General features: G+C 46.1%; 1 protein-coding gene across 11 annotated transcripts in view; it reads right to left on the bottom strand.

Annotated features, from left to right (window-relative positions):
* Positions 1-21561, bottom strand: part of MCPH1 (microcephalin 1) — a 194589-nt gene that overhangs the window by 138924 nt on the left and 34104 nt on the right. For all 11 annotated transcript variants that reach the window (XM_025049003.1, XM_025049005.1, XM_015591822.2 and 8 more), the window contains exon 9: positions 19272-19381. In XM_025049003.1, the coding sequence (XP_024904771.1) occupies positions 19272-19381 (110 nt within the window). The remainder of the gene's footprint in view (positions 1-19271; positions 19382-21561) is intronic.

Here is a 21561-nt window from a genome sequence, read left to right on the forward strand (position 1 = left end):
ACCGTCCACAAGCAGCAGGGTTCCCTCTGTGGGAAGTACCTGAACTCTGGGACCACGGATGAAGGGAAACTGGAAGGGCAACGTCCTTGACTTCTACTTGACCTCTACAGCACTTAGCTCCACCCCTATGGCTCCGCCCTTAAACCTAGACTCACTCCCTCTGGAGTTCTCGCGCAGCCTCGTCCTGGCTTATACACCGGCCACAGGCGACAATCCCCATTTCATATAGCTAGCTTGGACCTGGCTCCTGACATCCAAACTCAAATATTCTACTGCTGCTTGATTCCTCCGCTGGACGTCTAACAAGGGTCCCAAATTTGACATGTTCTTGTCGGGCAGTTTGGCAAAAAAGAGGAATGAAAAGCCTCCAGACTGGAAAGGGGCAGGCACCGCGGTCCCCACTCCTGAACGGGACAACCACACGTGCTGGAAGCCCTGGACGACCCGGGACAGCTGGCGGGATAAACGGCTCCAGCAAAGTCACGGAACACAAAAAGCGACATGCGGAATCAGCTATGTTTCTATATGTTAGCAATGAACAATCAGAAGATAAAAATCAAGAAACGATTTCACTTATAATGGCATCGAAAAGAATACAATACTTAGGAATAAAGTTAATAAAGGGGATAAGACTTGTACACTGTTGTAAAATTAAAAAGTGCTAATGGAACACAGACCCAAATAAACAAAAAGACATTCTGTGTCCACTCATTAGACTTAATATTGCTAAGATGTAAATACTATCTAAAGCAGATTTAATGCAATCTCTGTCAAGAACATTCGTGGAAATGAAAAAATCCATCCTAAAATTCATATGGAATTCCCAGGGAACCCAACCAGCCAAAACAGTCTTACAAAAGAACCGCAAAGTTGGAGGTCTCACACTTTTCAATTTTGAAACTTTCTACAAAGCTATAGTAATCAAAACTGTATGGCCCTGGCATAAACATGAACGCTGATGTAGAACCTAAAGCCCAGGAACAAATGCTCACATCTGCGGTCGTCAGACAAGGTGCCAGCACCACCACAGGTGAACAGTCTCTCCAACAAATGGAGCTGGGAGAGCTGGATGTCCACGTACAGCAGAATGGCCTTGGACCTGCAAAATTAACTCAAAATGGACCAAAGACCCAAATTTAAGAGCTAAAGCTATAAAACTCTTAGAAGAAAATGTAGGGGAAAAAATCTTTAGGGCACTGGGTTTGGCAATGGTTCCTTAAACATGGCCCCAAAAAGCGCAGGCAAAATAAACAAACAAACTGGACTTTATCAAAATTAAAAACATTTGTATCAAAGAATGCTATCAAGAGAGTAAAAAGATAGCCTACGGGATGGGAGAAAAGATTTGCCAAAAATCTATCTGATGAGGGTTTAATATATAAAGAACTCCTACAACTCAAAAACGAAAACAGTAAAACAAGGAAAAATGGGCAAATAGACATGGTTCCGAAGAAAAGCAAATGGATAATGAACATATGAAAGCTGTGCTACATTATTAGTCGCTAGGGAAATCGAAACCAAAACCTGAGCGAGGCACTACTTCGCCTCTCCTAGGGTGGCTGTAATGAAAAACGTGTCAAAATAGCAAGCACTGGAGAGGGTGTCGAAGCCAGATGCAGCTACCGTGGAAAACGGTCTGGTGTCGCATCCGGAAGTTAAACACAGAATCACCACATAACCAGCAAATTTACTCCCACGTATATAACAAAAACAACACATTGAAAACAGGGACCCAAACACCTGTGAGAATTTTCACAGCAGCATCATTCACTGTGGACAGGTGAAAACCACCTAGGTGATAAAATAAATCCGGTATGCACAAGCAGTGGAATATTATTCAGCCACAGAAAGTAACAACGCTCTGATACATACGACAACACGGATGACTCTTTGAATCGTGCTGCGTGAAAACGGCCAGCCAAAAAAGGATCGATATTGTATGACTGTACTTCTGTGGAATACCTAGAACAGGGCAATTCGAAGGCAGGAAGAAGGTTGGAGGTTACCAGAGGCTGGGGCGGGAGTACACTTTTATTTTGGTGACGAAACCACTTTAGAAGTAGACGGTGGTGGCTGCACTACATTAAACACTGTCACTGAGCCGTACACTTAAAAATGATTAAAGTGGAAACTTTCTATACATATTTTATCACAATGAAAGAAAACAGCAATTAAAGTGCCGATCTTCTCTCCCAAAGCAACCTGCTCCTTCCACAGCTTCGCCTGATAATGGCAATTCCATTCTCGCTCCGGTCAAAAGCATCAACATCATCGACTCCTGGTTTTTTTCCCTCACACCCCAGGTCCAATCCATCAGCCCATCCTGTCAACTTGACCTTTCAAATCTATCCAGAATCTGACCACCTCGCCAACTCCACTCCCGACACCTCATCCCATCACCTCGCACGGATTACTGACCAAGCCCCTTAAATCGTCTTCCTGCTCAAATCCTTGAGACTTCACATCCATGCTCATCACAGAGCCGGAGCCGGACTGTGAACTCACAGGTAGATTGCGTCCCTCCCGTCCTCACAGCCTCCGCCGGCTCCGCGTGCCGCTTCGGGCACGAGGCCCTCTACCAGGCGCCTCTGCTCCCTCCCCGACCCCAGCACTGACGCTGCTCCAGCCACAGTGCCCTTGACCATGACAGACCAACTTCTAGCCCAGGGTCTTTGCACCCGTGGTTCCTTCTGCCTGGGATGCTCTTCCCTGACACCTGTGTCTCTGGGGCTTAACTAGAGGGTCACCTTCTCAGGGAGAACGTCCCTGGGCCACCATCTGGACTGCAGCCCCACAGCAACAGACCTTGTCACTACTCCCTCTTCTCAGGCTTCTTTCTAGCATTTATCGCACTATCCACCTTACTGATCCTGCTTACTGCCTCATCACTGTCCCCCACGCATAGTGGAACATAAACTCCACGAGGGCAGGACCTTGTGTTTGCTTTTCAACCCCCCTCCCCGCCCCCAATACCCAGGACAGTGCCCGGCAGACAACAAGCGCTCACTGTATTTGTTATGTATTTATTATAAATGGATAAATACAAAATGGGAAACAAGTACGTACACTATATATATATGTATATATGTATATCCAGACATATACTCTTTTAATCTATTCTACTAGTATCTTATCTATTAATACCCCTCAAGAAAAGAGACTCAAGAATACCCCCACTAGGTCCGCGTGAAGTAGGGCTTGCACAGTGGTCAAGTGGACGCTTGATAGTTCCTCTCATCCCAGGGGGAGAGGAACTGTTTTCATAAGAAAACTCAAAATCCAAAATAGAAGTCTAAATGAAAAGAAAAAATATACAAAAGGAAAAAAAGAAAAAGAACGCTGCACATCCACGTCCCTCTGACTTGGACTCAGACGCCTGATAAGGAATCTGGAAGACTAAAGGTCATGTGCAGGATCCAGCTACAAAACTCGAGTCACGAGCTCTCCCTAGAGGATGAGCTGACGGGAGCCAAGACAGACAGCGCATGCTCAGACAGGCGTGACAGATGGCCCTGGCCGGGCACACGGCGATGAAACGAAAACAGCAATTATTAAGAATAACGTGTCTACTTATCTGATCTTGTACATTAGGAACTGGAAAATATATCCAGTATAATTCTCCTGATTCATCCAGGGAGCTCCTTAAAAAATGACATGTCTTGATATCTGCAAGTTATCTAGAAATGAGTAATAAGGTTGATGGATGGGGAAATGGAGAGACATATGATAAACAGGAGAAACAGTCATAGAATCAAGGCTGGAAGGAAGACTCTTGGATGGAAACCTGCACACACGCGCACGCACACGTGCACGCACGCACACACGCGCAAGCACACTGGCCAGTGCTCTCTTCTTATGAGGTTTAAGCCTCTCATTGTCCTAAAGCTGTTTTACAGCTCTGTTAGTTGTAGGAAATTGATAGCAATGCAAATAATTCTTCTCTACAGAAATGCAAAATCTGTCCAGTGGGGGTCCAGTGGACTTCCCTCTCCCACTGGGGAAAACGCCAGCTTTGATCCACTAACAAAGCTGTCTGGGCACTCCTAAAGGCCTGTGGACATGTCTGCTCTGAGGATTCTCCTCTGAATAGGACACAATGGCTTTCTGGTCCTATTGCAAACAAGCTAAAAAAATCTTTAACAAGTCCTGTTTTCTATTAGTGAGGGAGTTATGACGTACCTTTAAAGAAATCGTCTTTTAACAGTTTTGGAGGTCTTCCAATAGACTGACAGCAGGAGGCAGTCTGCCTCTTCGGAGGGGCACTCCCACGCAGGTAGCAGGTACACAGGTAGGACCCCCACCTCTTCTGTCGGCTCCCAGAGAAGACTCCAAGTGGCCACAGAACTCTGCTGGCTCTCTGCCTTTCTGATGTTAATTTTCCTTTCTACTAGCTTTAACTTTGTTTTAGCGATGGACAAAGGCACACCTCAGAGATTCTGTGGGTTTGGTTACAGACCACCGCAACAAAAGCCAGCATCACAATACAGCCAGTCACACAGATTTCTGATCTCTCAGTGCAATAAAAGCTTTTTTACACTATACCGACTCTATTAAGTGTGCAGTAGAATTATGTCTAAAAATATGTGTGTACCTTAATTAAAAAATACTTTACTGCAAAAAAAAATCTAACCGCCCTCGGAGGCTTCAGCAAGTCAGTCTTTTTGCGGGTGGAGCCCGCCATCGGCAGAACTGAAGCGGATTCCACGAAGCGCCGAGAAACCGGGCATGCCTGCACTCGCCCAGACGGGCACGCTGGGGGTTTGGTTTCGCGGTCTGGTCGCTTGGTGCTCTGTATAAATTAATTCGGGGATTGGAGAGATCTAGTCTCCTTTGGGTAAGAGACAACAAAAGACATGGTCTGTTAGTCTTTTTTTTTTCTGCTTGCTTATTTGACCATTTTGAGTTAAAATTAATTAAGATTTTCATGCCCACCAGGAAGGAGCACAGCTCTTTGAAGTCTAGACTGGTTTTGGTATTTGTCTTTACCCATGACCAGTGGCTGAAATTATAACTAACTCAGAATGTTTTAGGAATTCAAATCCACATACCTAATGTATTTGGAAATTAAGACTAATTTAATCATTTTAGTTTACTGAAAAAGCTCTGTCTAATCTGAGTTACCCACGTTACATATAAGACAAACATACATTTTATTCTACGTGGGTTGATTTTTCCTAAACTTAAACAGGTTTTCTGATAAAAAAAAAGATTACTCCTATAATGTTTAAGATTTTACAAAGTGTAAATCTGTGACAAATCAAATTGAATGATTACTCTACAGTCTTTTTGCATCAATACTAACTGTGTTCTGTGACGTGTCAACGTGAAGACAATTTCCAGGACCGTCAATGTTCACTAAGCAAGGAGGCCATTAGGCTGGTGGCTGCGGAACCTCACTCACCCACCTGGGGAACCAAAATTGAGCCTGTGAACCCCTCAGGGTTGCAAAGTCACAGCTTAATGACGACGGATCATGACAGCTGACGACGCTTTCCCAAGTAAGAACCAGTTAAGCTACAGCCAATTGAGTAACTTTCTCGCTTTGCTTCTGTCTCTTCTGTACGAGTGTCCCCGGCTCCCGTTGGTAGGGGACGCCTAACCTATTCCAGCTTGGCGTGCCCACGAGTCAAATTAATTTTCGCTCAAATAAAAATATTTTAATGTGCTTCAGTTTATCTTAGATTAGGTAATATAAACCCTGGTCCAATATTGAATTAATTTAAAAGTCGCTGGGTCACTCAGCAAGTTATAAGACAGTACGCTGAAACACTGCTAACCAAGCATAATTTTAATTTTACATATTTTTAATTATTTTTAGAGGCCACAGAGAAGCTATTTTTTTGAGTCACGTCAATAAACGTGTTCATTTTCGCCACTTTAAAGGGGCCTAAAAGAGGCATGGGTAGAACGCTGTGATGCCAGCCTCGCTGCTCTGCGAAAATGCCTGGGCACGACGCCTCTCTGCTCGCTGCCAGTTTTCTGTGAAGTGTGATTTAGCAACTCTGGCTAGAAAGCATAATCGATAGGAAGGGTTAAGTTTACGCAGAGAAATACTGACACAGGAACGTAACTATGCACGTGCCTTTGTTTTTTTTTGTTGTTTGTTTTTAAAATGTGATTTTTGTCTTTCTGAAAAGTGGCGGTTTTCGGGTTTTATGGTCTCTGGACTCCTCTGTGCTGCTGAGAACCTGAAGAGCTTTGGTTCATGTGGATTATCGCTCCGGACGGGTTACCGTCGCAGAGCTGAAAAACTGTAAAACCTCTACCGATTTTCTGATCCACCTGCAGGTTGCAAGAACACGCTGCACGCTGAGAGAAGCATCTGGGTGTCACTATTAAATCTGCTGTGGCCACGGGGACGCCCTGACCTCCGACCTTCCGCCCCGAAGTGTCCGTCTGCCCCAGCTGAGAAAAGGCTGCTGGAGAGCAATGCTGGAAAGTCGGTTCAATGACTTCACTTCGTCACACCTGATTCCGAAAGAAAGCGAGGAAACGTGTCAGGGGTGTTAGCCAAGTGCGCTCACTGTCAGGGGCTGTTCTTATGGTTCCTTGATCAACGCCTGTGCCTACAATACGAAAGTCTAGTCCTGATTCTCTGTAGGAAAATATTTCTATAGAAAAAAATGAAAATCTAAGGCTATCATTTACACCTAATATTATCTTTGCGATTTTCCAAAGGACCCCCGGAAATCACAAAGATGGAAAAATGTATGTACACATACATATATTTTTTTTCATTTTTAAGGAGAGGTGCTAGGATAATTAGGTTTGCTATGTCGCTGCTGATTGCAGAGTATCTCGGGCAGAACTGTGAAACTGGAAGGACCGCCCAGTCTGTCGGAGTGGGAGTCAATGTGCTGTATAGAGGGTCTTTGCTGTTGGTTATTTCCCTTTGTCCGTATTTCATTTCCACGGAAAACACTGGTCAAAAGCTTCTCTAACAGTTCTGAGTCCTCGTCTGTGTTTTGGCTGATCTGTGGGGCTATTACACAATATGGCGTCATCATTTCAGTTATTACTTAAAATGTTACCTAGGTCAGGGTCTTGCTTCTCCAATTCAAATCTAGCATCTTTTAGGCCAATGGCTTTCAACTACGGATGCACAAGAAACTGACCTTTGAATTGTTATAAAAATACAGATGCCCGCAGCCTAATCCAGGCTTACTGATTTTCTTTGCTTGTTATTCTGACATGTTCTTAGTAGATTTACTGTATCTCAGGAATATTCTACAGCAATGAAGACAAAAAGGAGCTGGACTTAAGATAATTAGGAGGTGGAATAAATGACATGGGGGGTGAGGGGACCTACGAGGGTGGCTTCCAGGTTTATGCCTGGATGGAGAGAGGGGACACAGCACGCGGGTGAGTGAATGGAGGGAAGACGAATGTGAAGAGCCGAGAAGAAAGATAAAAGTTCAGTGTCTCAGCACGTTGCGGCTCCAGGAATTGCCTACGTCGGCAGAGCGTAGAGGACTGTGCAGTCAGCGACGGACATCCTTTGCTTCTCTGTAACGCAAGGTGAGAGGTCCAGAAACTGGCGGTTTACAAAAAAAGGTAGACTTCAGAAGTTCTAGAAGTGTCTGATCACTATGCTGTACACGTGACACTAATATGAGATTGTATGCCAACTCTACATTGGAAAATACTGTAATAAAAGTTACGTGACTGAAAAAAAAGCAACTAGTAAAAAAAAAACCAGCTCTGTACTCAAACTGTAACGTCAACATTGTAAAGACTTTCAGGGAAAGAATAAGACAAGTCACTTGGGAATGGTATGAGCTGACAGAGGGGACTTTTCCTAGTTCTTAAAAGGAGGATAAAAATGACACCCTTGGTTTAGCTACGTCTTATGGGAACAGCACTGATCTGTTAGCGACAAGTCCCCTCCGCACCCCGCACTGGAAAGCAACCACAGACTTCGGAGGCAGCCTCTGGCGTCTTCCAGCACCGCCACCGCTGGGACCCCGTTTGGAGACCAGGGAGTTCACTTGTTTCCAGGGGTTGTTCATGGGTTTAATTATGTTCATCAGACATGAGAAGAAACATTAGCGTAAAGCATACATCTTAACATTTCGGTTCTGAGTAGGAAGATCTCGGGAATGAAAAAAGTACAGCAAAATTGTATTCTACGACGGCCTCAGGAAAAGGAGAATCCTTTTTCTTACTACCGGCGATGTATTAATAGAAAATTTAATGTCTCCACTGTTGTTCTGCTCACGTCTCACGTATTTAAGCATTTCAAGGCGCCCATTATAGAATGCCTATTACAGGAAGAGGAAAAAACACTCTTATGTTTTTAACATTGCTGTTCAACGTAGGGCCTTCTTCCTCGAAGGGAAAAGCACTTGTCCAGACACAGCTACACACCCCGAAAGGCAGGCAGAGCAAGCAGTGAAAGGTGCTCATGCAAAACCATCCACTAACCGGTGGAAAACAACTCACGAAGGTGAAACGCTGCTTTTACTTTTAGCAAAAGCACTTTCTGGAAGTTCTAATGTAGTCAGAGGAAAGGGGAGGAGAGAGAATATGAACATCTGGGAACCAGTCTAGTTGATATTGTTTTAGCAAGATCAAAGGTAGGTCAACTTAAACAAATGCACTTGTTTTATTAGTGATAAAAGAGAAACATTTTAAAAATAAAGCATTCTTTGAAATGTTCTGCGTTTAGGCACCATTTCAGATACACAGTGAAACTACTTTTCTGTAAAAGAGACTGAAGTAAAGAGACAGCCACACATCAGCCAAGACTGGTGACTCCATTCGCTGCTGCCACAGGCCCACGGAGCCAGTAGCCGGCTGGGGGACGTCTGTGAATGCCCATCCGACCGCAGAGGAAAGGAGGCGCAGACCGAGCACGACATAGACGGAGCCTGCGAGTCACTCCCTGAGGGGCTTCTCCTCTCCCGATGCCCAGCAGCTACATCACTTAAAGCGTCTTCAGAAAAACTCACTCTGCGGGCCCGAGAGACCCTGGTCTGTTCAAACTAGAAGCCCACTCACCACACGCATCCCGCAGGCTGCTGATAAATTCTGTGCTCTAAAGCTGGGTTTACCACAGAAAACTGGGCATGAAATCTTTAACTTTCTGATACTAGCTGTGGTGTAACTTGTCCTTCTTTGTATCTTTTTCCTTATGTACGTTCAGTTTAGTCGTTAACATCCGAATTGTCTTTAACAAACACACACAGGTCACCTCACCTGTTAAGATATTTTATCTAGCAAACTTAACATCTAAAACTATGACTCCCATTGGGTCCACACATCACCCATCTCCTGGCTCTGAACGTGGAGAGTGTCATGAGCGCTGACGCCGGACCAGCAGCAAGGACACTGCCACAGACTGCACGTCCGTGTTCCCCAGCCTCGGATGTTGGAACCTGACCCCCAGTGTCACGGTATGAGGGGATGGGGTCTTCAGGAGGTGGTTAGGTCACAAGGATGGAGCCCCCACAAACAGGATCCGTGCCTCCTCCCCCTTCCACGTGAGGACACAGGGGAAAGACACTGTCTATGAACCAGGAAGGCGTCCTCTCCAGACACCAAATCTGCGGGCACCTTGACCTTGGACTCCTGGCCTCCAGAACTGTGAGAGGTAAAGCCACCGAGTCTGTCATTCTGACAGCAGCCTGAATGGACGAAGACTGGCACTGAGTGCCGGACCTTGTGGACAATACTACCCATTCTCCACGCAGAGGATGGGCCGGGGCAAGGAGAGCCGATGAGGGCCCAGAACGGCTCAGCATTCTGGAGGAACAGGCAGCGCTTACAGAACAGAGGGCGTCGCGGGACAGCTCGGAGGGGCTCTCCCTGGCCCACTCTGGGACGCTGGGAGCATCTGCCTCCCCACACAGATGACGGTGATGAATTATAACCCGCCCGGCAGCACTGGCCATAAGTGCACGCAGCGCGTGGGGGAGGGGAGGGCTGCGGGGAGCGGAGGGCGCCTGAGCCCCCACTTCCACCACCCGAGGACACAGGGGCACAGGGCAGACGCGGCCTCCGCCGTCCACTAGACATAACGCTGACCCACTGGCCTGGTCCTTAGGAAACAAATGGGCTGAATTTGGGGAAAATGGGCAAACTCACGGGATTTCCAAGCTAGTGCTATTATTTGAGAAACAGACACATGTCTTTCCCCCAGATCCCTCCACGGTGATGTTACAGACCTCAACCCTCCTCAATGGCTTCTCACTCATGTTTACCTATCCATTTTCCCTCCTTTTGTTAAAACTTCACAGGAGGAACAGGATGGACATAGTGAAAAATACCAAAAAAAAAGAAAGAAAGAAAGAAAGAAAACGCAATCTGATCAATGCTCAGAAATAGTTGAGTCCTTTCAAGTGCACAGAATTAGATTACAACTAGTGCCTTTATTTAAAAATAAAAACATTTCTGTAGAAAAATAAAACATCATAACTTCAAAAAAAAAAAGGTCTTCAAAGCTGAAGTTCACTGATCACATGGACCTGCGTGAGAACACGGCTCCAGACCAAGCCGCTCTGGCTGGACGGCCGCCGTAGATCCCATCTCCTCCGACACAGGCTCGCCACTGATGTAGTAACGAAGTCCTACCATGTCCAAAAGCCACATGCGTATATGCCAAAATCTATCTGAAACGCCTCGTATTTTATTGTTTGAACGAAGCCTATAATAACGCCTCATTGATTCTGAGTTGTGGTTTTATCTGTCACTCTTCTATTTAACCCCTTTCCTTCCGAGTATGCTTTTTTTTTTAAAGCTACTAAAGCATCCTGATTTAAGAGCCAGTCATTTACATTCCTAAATATTACTTGGAAAGCAAGAACTTTCAAAACAAGGCGAGAGCGCTGAACAGACTGATGACAGGCGAAGTCTGGACAGGTCCTCGCTAGAGGCGAGAAGATGCCGTGGGCCCTGCCCGGGAGAGCCGCCCACGGCCAAAGTGAAGCCCAGCCTTGCGGACAAACGCGCACGGCTGCGCATTTCTGTGCACTTACGTCTACCCCGTCCTGGGGACATGACACATGAAGTGACTAGTCCGCGTCCCAACGCCCTCTGAAGTCAGGGGAAATGAGCTGTGAGGCTGCAGCACCCACTCCCCGCCCCCCGTGGGTCTTCCGGCCTCCTCCTCGGCCTGTGGTTCCGAGGGGACACATTCGCCCCTAACAGCTCCAAGGGGCAGGCAAACGCCGCTCCCAGGGCTGTCTGTGTGAAAGGACACTCCTAAGAAGCTCCCAGATAACGCCCCTTCACGTCGCCCCGAGCAGCAGTGAGTCACAGTCCCGAAGATTCCTGGGGAGAGGGGCAGAATGCCCGAGACTGGCTTGGACCACAGATCTCAGGACAGAGATGTGGGGGAGAGGGGCGCTGGCGGGAGCAGGGGGTTGACACGCACGGACGGCCCCGGCACAGCATGCTCTGTGCCCAGTGTGTGTCAGGGAGGCCTGGGACTGTGCACTTCACAGGTCCACAGAGCGCTTACCCCCCAAGAAGCCATGTGGTTGTTTGGGATTTTTTAACATAAAGAGTCAGGTTTGCTACTTCAGCACATTATTTTGTTTGAGTGTCTGATGAATTTGATATTTCTAAAGCAAGTTACCATGGTTACCGATCATTAGGCCAACATTCCCCAGACAGTATAGTGAGCTGGCTGGACCTTCGGAGCTGGCAGCTGTGACCAGCCACCTCTGGGCACAGCCCTCCTCCGCCCAGCGCCCCCCACGGCCCCCGGAGAGCCGATGCGGATTAGGCAGGCTTCTGCTCTGCGTCTCATGGCTGTGTCCCCCACCTTCACATGGCCCCATGACCCCCAAGGGCGCCCGAGACTGGGGTGCAGAGTCCCGACTGGCCCCCGGCCACCAACCCCGGTCCAAACACAGCTGCAATCCCTGAATCACCTGTGAGCAAACACGACATCAGTCGCTCTGTGCTCAACGCAGATCCTCTTTGAAGATTCTGTTTTCGTGTTTTTCATATAAATATTTTTTTCTCACACATAACAGGAGAAAAATATCATGCTAATAATGGAGCCAAAAGCAATTGTCACGCCTTTGGGAGCAGCGGGCTCTCAGATGGCTTCACAAAGTGACATCTGCTGGAGGACACGACACCTGTCATAATGAGCACCGACCCCCACTATGGCCAGCCTCGGGTGCACGGTGCCAGAAGTGATTATCAAAGCGATTACAGACCCTTTAGACACCTGTGCCAGAAGTCAAGGGCGCCTTCAACCTCCCAGGGCTCGTGGATCAGTGATGCCCCCAGGGGCCCTGCTCAGGGGACAGGCCAGCTCCGACTGCACAGCCGGCCTGGACAATGGGAAATTACTTATGTGAATGCTTATACAGGGTGTCATCCTCCAGGAAGTGTGGCAAATCCCCTAAGCAAGTCATAACAACAGATTCACCCGGAATTGTCAAGAAACAAAATAAATATCACCTGTTCTTCGGATGAGTCACTGCTATGTCAACTTGAAAGTTAAACTTAAAAACAAAACAACCCACAGGGTTCAATGCTTCCAGCCAAGTACACGATCTGATGGCCAACAGCCAAGGGCCTGGACAGGCTGCGAATGGTAGAAGCACATCCACGAAATGCCAGCGTCTCCCGGAGACGGGGAAGAGCTCGCTCAGGGAACTTCCAGAGGAGAGGACGTGAGGAAGAGGAAACTCTCCGTATTAAATGAAAAGTGGCTCGAATGCCCTATTTTCTTTATTCAAGAAGACTTCCACCTCCCTCGGGCTCTCTTCTTCCGCGCCCGTGACAGCCTGCACAAGCTGCTCCCGCCCTAGACCTCCCGAGTCCTCTCTCACCTCCCGTATTTCTTTCTCCCCACCGCTGGTGCCCGTCTACCTTCTCTCCCCTGCAAGGGCCCTTCTTTGGAGAAGCCAGACCCACACGAGCTGCCTCCACAGTGAAGGCATGATCAGCGATCTCCGACATACACCTGCTCTCCAGCACCTCTGTGTGACAGCAAAACAGAACACTCGATCTACAAAGAGGTCGGGGTGCTCGGGGAAGGACAGCGATTGGCAGTGGCAATCAGGATGTGATGGACAGCGTGCACAGGGCTGTCGATAGGTCTCGGTTATTTTCAGGTGGTTCCAATGATATGAGAACAGGAGAGCATCTGTCAGGAACCATGAGGATCACCAAGGCAGGGATCACTGACTACAAACCCGCACGCCCTGCCTCCGGGGTGAGGTGATGGGATCGCTTCCTGAGATGGCATAACGAGGCGTGGCTCCATCTGACCCTATAAGAGTTCTCGCCGGGGAGGGTGATCATCCCTTCAGAACCATGGGGGTGGGGGGGTGGGGGGTGCATTTCAAATATGTCCTCACTCTCCCTGCCACTACGCCCAGAGGTCCTGTTTTGGTCCAAGCGTAACTGTGGTCGGTGGTAACTCCAGTAAGAGACAGCATTCAGACCACCCTGGAATTCTGAAGGCCATTTTCACGAAAGACACGTGGAAGTCTGTGTGGGGCAGGAACAGGGCAGTCGGAGTGACACAGACCCAGGCTACTCGGAGTCACAGCTGTGAAACAAAGGACGGTCGATATTTGGACATAATTTTCAGCCACATTTGTGTTGGAAAAAGAGCTAACATCATTGACTGCTTCCACGTATTATCCTCAAGCCCGTGTGTGCTTCAGCTCACTTAACTAGTATAAACTCTCTGAGCTTGGCACAATTATTGTGCCCGTTTTATAAACGAGGAAGCAGAAGCACAGAATGAGTACGCAGCCAGCTGGGGTCTGAACCCAGGCGGCCCGGCTCAGGTGGCATGCTTTCCAGAAGGATGCTCTGCGATGCAAAGCTTTTCTGTTTTCATTGATACAAAATCACTCCCTAAGATAAGGGAAAATATTAAAAAAAGAAGTGAGGCAATATGATGATGATGACGACACTATCGTGTGATGGTTAAAAGCGCCGGAAATGGCGTGACATGTTCAGTTAAAAACCAGAAGGGAAATTAGTGCATCCCTTATCTACTCAGCAAATATTTACTAACCACTTATCTTGTGCATGGTACTGTATTATGCTGAGTATTAAAAGGTGAATAGGACACAGTCTGTGTTTTAAAGGCCTCATATCTCAGTAAAAATGTGAGAACAAGCAACTATTGGAACATGAGCAAGCTGTTATTCATCATTTGTTTTCTACAGTATTTAAGAAGCTTGTAAAAGTGTGATCTATCCTTGGGATGCAAGGTTGGTTTACTATCCACAAGTCAATTAGCATGATATATCACATAAAACAAGGTTAAAAACCATATGATTATATTAGAAGATGCGAAAGAGTATTTGACAAAATCTAGCATCCATTTATGGTAAAAATTCTTGGCAAAGTGGGACGAGGGGGAACATACCTCTACATAATTAAGGCCATATATAACAAACCCACAGCTAACCTACTTGACGGCGAAAAGCTAAGTGTTTTCCTTAGGGTCAGGAATAAGATAAGAATGTCCGCTTTCATCACGGTCATTCGGCATATTATTGGAAGTCCCAGCCACGGAAATCAGACAAGAAAGAGAAATAAAAGGCATCCAGATTGGAAAGAGAGAAAACTATTATTTGCATATGACATGACACTATAGAGAGAGAACCCTAAAGATTCCGACCAAAAAATATTAGAACTGATAAATGTATTCAGTGAAGTAGCAGGATATAAAATTACTATTCAGAAATCTGTTGCATTTTTGCATGCCAACAACTATCAGAAAGAGAAATTAAAAAACAATCCCATTTATACCTTCATCAAAAAGAACACCTAGGAATAAATTTAACCAAGGAGGCAAGAAACCTGTATTTGTAAAAGTAGAAGACACTGGAGAAAGCAACTGAAGAAGGTGCATATAACGTGCACGTGGATGGGAAGAATTAACATTATTAAAATGTCCGCACTACCCAAAGCCATCTACAGATACGATGCAATCCCTATCAAAACACCGATGGCATTTTGCATAGAACTAGAACAAATAATCCTAAAATTTATATGGAACCACAAAAGACCCCAAATAGCTTAGTGGTATCACACTATCTGACATCAAACTATACTACAAAGTTATAATAACCAAAACAGCATGGTACTGGCATAAAAACAGGAGTATAAATCAATGAAACAAAAGAGAGAGCCCAGGAACATACCCACACCTAAGTGATCAATCCATGATGACGTGGTGAATATATACAACAGAATATTACTCATAGAAAAAATGAATGAAATCTCACCATTTGTGACAACCATGGATGAACCTAGAGGGTATTATGCTAAGTTAAATAAGTCAGACAGAGAAAGACAAATACGATCTGATTTCACTTATCTGAGGAATCTAAAACACAAAATAAATGAACAAAAACAGAAACAGATCCATAAATACAGAGAACTGACGGCTACCTGATGGAAGGGGTGTTGGGCAGCTGGGTAAAAAAAGGCAGAGGGGTTAAGAAGTACGAATTGGCAGTCACAGAATAGTCACGGGGATGAAAAGTACAGGACAGGGAATACAGTCACTAATACTGTAATAGACTCATCAGGGGACCACTCAGGAAGTTATAGAAATGTCCAACCACTATGCCGTACACGTAATTAAACTAACAGAATATTGAACGTCAACTGTAATTAAAATATAGAAATAAACAAAAATAAAAGAGTGTAGAAATTTAAGTATTTGATCTGGGGCGTAGTATCTTTTCTTTTTTAAACCACTGACAAAATAAGTACACTTGTATAATAAGAAGTATTTATTTGGTCCCCCGTCTCTCTCTCAGCCTGCAAGCTTATGAAAGCCAGCTGTAAACATTTCTGTGCTTTGACCCACAGCATGCCCTCTCATGGGACAATCTTGCTTGGCAGCGATGGCTTCAAAATGGGATTTAAAAACGGCCACTTAGGAAAAACTATCCAGTTGATGACTTACCTTAAAAAAAAATTTTCCTGAGGATAATAATATTTTGAACAACAAAAATAACAGTAGTACAATAAACAAAAAATTTTGAAGAAAGAAATTTCATGTGTTTACCATAGTATCAGCAGTAATCTTATAGTTAGCTCGTTCTGGCTCTATGTCTGACAATATTAAACCAGCAACAAATAGGTTAAGATTTGTCATAACATTTTATATTTCTTCCCCTGAAAAGATGACAGAAACATCTTTGTCAGTGACCTATGTATTATAAGCTTAGATCATGGATGTAATTAAGTTGCTTAACTGGATTCTCAAGATAAAAGAGGTTTAACAAACGTATAAACATATATTTAAAGTAATAGGTTTAAAAAAGATAGTGTCCCACTAATTTACAAAGTGACTTTTCCCAGTAAAAGTGGGTACTACACCAAAAAGCCTCTCATGGAAGTTACAGCTCTGAGAGGCAATAATCCTGCGTTACATTTGTTTTCAGCCCTTAGAGATACGAATGTGTCCTTTGCAGCCAACGACTGGAATGTTCACTGTCAAAGTCCTTTCTGCTGCCCAGGTGTGTTGCTGCTCTTCCCACAGAGGATTCATCCTGTCTCTACTTTTAAATGGCCGTAAAAACATGCCCATTATCTCCAGGACGGTAGGCTGCGTAGTCCTGGACACCCACTGGACTGGGAGCCGTCAGGAGAGCTGGGCAGACTGCAAAGAAACAAGCAAACACCAGCCACGTGAAGACGCTGCCGAGCCGCCAAGACGGTGGATTATGCCAGGAGGGCCAACTGTCAGAGGTGGGCCAGCATCTGAGGCCCAGTGTCCCCTGGGCACAGCTGGCCTCCCAGGGATAGAGGCCCAGCTTCCAATCATATCAACCCTTGGAGGGAGATGCCTCAGAAACAACCAGGCACATCAGAGCAGCATGCACTGAAGACCAAGGAAACGACAGCCAACCAGACAGAGGTCGCCAGGCACAGACTTCAAAACAAATACGCCGACTGTGCTCAGAGGAATGGAAGACAAGACTAATGACTCTGGCGAAGCCCTGGAAATGATTAAAAGAGAAATGCAATAGAATTACGAGAACGGAAAACACCGTAAGTAAAATTTGAAACTCAGGATCTAAGTTTACCATCGTCGCAGAGACTTGTGAAGATGGGAAAGGCGAAATGAAAGCAAAACCAGCAGAAATTTTCCGGAATGAAATAAGGAGCTACGAAGGACGGACACAAGAAGAAGTCGGGGGAAAGGCAACGTGTGACCGACTTCGCAGGAGCGGAGGGCCGAGAGAGGTCTCCAAGCAGATCGCCGGCACGACGTCCGGCGGCCCTGCGGCAGGCCAGCGACAAAGGCCACGCTCGGGCACGGCCGCAGAACCAGGGAGACCAGAGATGACGAGACTCTACCAAGAACCGGCTGGCGGTCTCGAGCATCCCTCTGGACGCACCAGCATCTGTGCCCACCGCCCAGAGGCCCGCGTGTCACCCAGAACAGGACTAACGGCTGTCATCAGGCCAGCTGGGCGGGGCTTCCCAGAGAGGACGTTACCCGTGTGAGCCCTTCGGGTTGAACACACAGGACACAAAGATCACGGCTGCGTGAAACCGGTTCGGCCCGTGGAAGCGAGCGACGCAGGTCCCACGCGCCAGACGGCAGTGTTCTCGATCCTCTGCTTTAATAACGAGCTCGTGAAAGGGATTCCTGGACACTTGCTTTTTCCAACATTTAACTTAAATGACGAGGTATTTTTTGGGAAACAGCAACAAGTTTTGTGCTCATCCCCTCACACATGCTCATACATAAAAACATGACTATATAAAGAAGTTTTAAATTTCACTTTGACACAGGTGGCCTTAAAATCTAACAAGGAAGAAACAAGCAGGTGAGAACTCGGTTTCGCTGGGGAAAAAAGACAATGGCTGAGATGCCATCGTAACCCTCAAGACTAACATCATACCTGCAGGTCACAGATCAGAAACTTGCACTCGACTCACAGAGAGAACCCGGCAACTCCACGGCACACGTGTGACACCAGGCAACTAAACAGCACTGTCCTTGACTCACACGCACGGTATCGCTACAAACTCCTCTCCCCACACCCACGTTCGGCGACCTCTACGTGCTGGCGAGCTGTTATCTGTAAGATCTAATATTGCATTTTAAGAAATGTCTATCACTCTCCCTTTTAGTCTGTACTATAAGCCGCGACCACTCATCATCGCTCTACAATGTTATCGAAATGTGCACTTCTAACTAAAACACTTCGCCCTACACAAACCAATCAGGATTTTAGGCTTTTGCCTTTAAGAGTCTAAACAATGAAATTGCTTTATATGAGAAGGCTTTAGAAACAACTCTTCTTCCAGGATAAATTATTTGCTTAAGCTAAACAAAGTCCCTAAGGCACAAAATGGCTTCACGTTAGTCACCGCAGGGGGCTTCTATAAACCCTGCTGCCCAGGACTTACGAAACAGCATCAGATGGTCTGCGGGCACGAGCCAGGTGACAGCAACGGAGTTGGGAAACACTGCCCCAACGCATGACAGCTTCTCGACCCGTTCGGGAAAAGGCTGTGGTGGATGGGGACGAGGATGGGCCAGGAGAGTGCCGTGTGGAGGGACCTAAGTTTCCACCACTTACAACTGACTGTCATGAAATCTGTCACCTCAAGCTTCTTTTAACCACTGTCACAGAAGGTGTGCGTTGCCCCTCCCAGGTACAATCAGCGCGCGTCTGTCTGGCCTGCCCGGCGGGAGCTGGACGCCGGTGTAGACGCCACCCGCCGGTGTAGATGCCACCCGCGGCCCTGTCCCGTGTTCCTTGATCACTGGCACGGCTTTCCTACCGTCTGGAATTCAGGTTTCACTTGTACTTTCCTGCCGCATACAAACGAGGCGCAGGACGGTGAGCGGCGAACTCAAAGGTGAGTAATGAGAATCAGAAACCGACCAGGAGCGTGTGTCGGTCGGGACAGGGGCGGGCGCCGGGGCCGGCATGGGAAGCCTCACCCCGACACCTGCGGTCGGACCTGGCTCGCAGGTGAACGACACCTGTGCTGCTCACCTCCTACCCGGCGAATGTTCACGCACAGTGTGCAGGTAAAGAACAGGGGCTGGCACAGACAACAGGGAAGCTGTCGGCTTTGTTACCAGCAGGAAACGCGCTGGCCAAGCCGTGGAGAGAGCTTGCTCCGTCCACAGTAACTCGCCAGCTCTCAGTTTTAATGTCATTGTGCTCCAATCTACCCGTAATCGATCGTTTTAAAAAATAAAATTCAAGTCGGACGGACTGGTTTCTGTTTCGTTAACCCGGGGTGGAACATTATGATGTAGCAGCGCTGGAGAGTTTAAAATAATATTTTCACACACCAACCTTTTGGCCTTTCCTTCTCTTTTCGGATTCCTCATGAGGTCTGACGAGGTGCTTACAGCCTTCCTGCGAGCCTTCGAAAGCATCACGCCTTGTCGGTCCATTTTTAACACCTGAAACCCAAGTGGATTGAAGATTAGTTAGAACTTTGCCTGGACTGAATATTAATGTAACTTAAGCAAACTAAAAGTTTAAAAATTATGCATAACTGGTAACATGAAAGTCTAGTCCTTGTAAATAAACAAGACATTCTTTCTGCTGAGTTCCAGTTAGAACTTTTAGTTTATTCCACTCCAATATTCCAAGCAATTGACTTAACTCAAGGGTTTGAAATAATCGTGCCTGTCAGGTGACAATGGACTAGTTTTACAGTATCCCACTTGTCCATTTGATAATGCAAATGGATGCCTGTATCTCATGTACTATTCAAACTCCAATTAGAATTTTACACGATCAAAAACGAGCTCTACAGAGAAAGCAGTTCTATACTAGAGGGAATAATCAATCTTAGCTTTGGGGTAAGCCTGAGTTATTCCAGAAAAGTCTTCAGCACAAAGCTTCAGGTTTCAATTTACAAATGATGGATGATGATTCCACTCCCTACGAATTTTTACCTTACACCAGCGTTCTGCCATGAAGACACACAAACCAAAACAAAGATACTCAAGTGAAATGTGGTTTCATTAGATGCTCAACAGTGCGGGAACCTAAGTAACCCAGTCAAGTGTGAAATCTTTATTTTAGTTGACTCACCTACTGCTCCTTTATTTCCACTTTTCTCTCCCCAGTTTGCCTACTATAAGAATTATTTTGAGGGAGGACTAAGAAAGCCAGCTACCACCTATGTGGTCTCAATGGGATACTGCATACAGAAGCCGAGAGGACACTTATGTCCCGGCCACAGCCAGGTGACGGTCATGACCTTCACCATCGGCCCACTCCGTCACTGATACACTCATCAACAATGCCTAACGATCGGGGGCTAGCCACTGGAGAATCAAAGAGTCAAATACTGTCCCCACCTCAGGGACCTTACAACCCAGTAGACAATGCAGACGTAGACAAATGAAAGTAAGGAAAAATAAGCACCACCAGAAATTAAAAATCACACGATATGAGAATGCTTGCTTTGCAGATATTTCAAATAAAATGGGATGCTCTAAAAAGATCTGATTAAGTTTGGAGGGTCTGACTTGAAAGTTTAACTCTTCTTTCAAAAAATAGGGTTCCAGCAAGGGGAAAACAAAATGCAGGACAATGGTTAAATATTTTCTTAAATTCGAATTATTTATTGTAATTTGCGACTTGGGCCCTAAAAATGTCAGGTTCTGAAACACCATAAACCCTGATGCTCGAGACCTTTGGAGATTCGAACCCAGCACATGCTGATTCCACCACCTCCTCAGCAAGCTTTTATACCTGCCTTCCTCGTCACTGCCCTCCCAGTCCCACTTCAGGCCCAGGTGACTGACTGCCCAACCCCGGCAATGCCGCCGCTAGCCAAATAAGGACAGTACTTGCAGCAGATGGGTTCGTGGGCCATGAGAAAAGGTATTCTGTAGCTGATGGTTTGTTCTAAGGTCCAGCTATGCTAAATTCCTCATTTTTACTCATTTTGAAGGTAAGATTATCTATCTATCCATCCTCCCATCCATCCATCCATCCACCCGTCTATCTATCCATCCACCATCCATCCATCCATCCACCCGTCTATCTATCCATCCACCATCCATCCATACATTACTTTCCACTACATTCAACAATCACTTTCTGAAGATGCTGAGAACACCTAACGCCCAGGGCAGGCTATGGACGCAATCTATTTTTCATCTTTAAGATCTAAGATTAAAAGTATTTAGAATATTAGAATTTTAATTGTACTCACTATTCATTCATTATTCTTTTTAAACATAAATATTTAAAGCGAGAGTGCATTAAAATAAGAAAAGTAGACTAAAAATATAATTTGGATCTACGTCACAAAAGGTTCTGTAACAGCCACCTGCCTCCGTTCCAGCCGAGAACAAATGAAATAGCTTGTAAAGCATTCGGTAAACGTAACGATCCAGAAAATTCATAACTTTGTAAAATTAGGAAAGACTGAAATAGCTAATGACATGTTTTCACATTTTCACAAAACGTTACAAGTAAATGCTGTCTCGTGTAGTTAAGACGTCATCTCAACAACTCAGCTCCAGTGACTTACTGATATGTTTTCCTGAAGAATGCTGCCGGCCAACGCGAGCAGCCGAGGGTGCAAAGTCCCCCCGAGAGCACATGGGGGAGGGCGGCG

Source organism: Pteropus alecto, unplaced genomic scaffold (genome assembly GCF_000325575.1).
Source record: "Pteropus alecto unplaced genomic scaffold, ASM32557v1 scaffold35, whole genome shotgun sequence".
NCBI classification, from domain to species: Eukaryota; Metazoa; Chordata; class Mammalia; order Chiroptera; family Pteropodidae; genus Pteropus; species Pteropus alecto.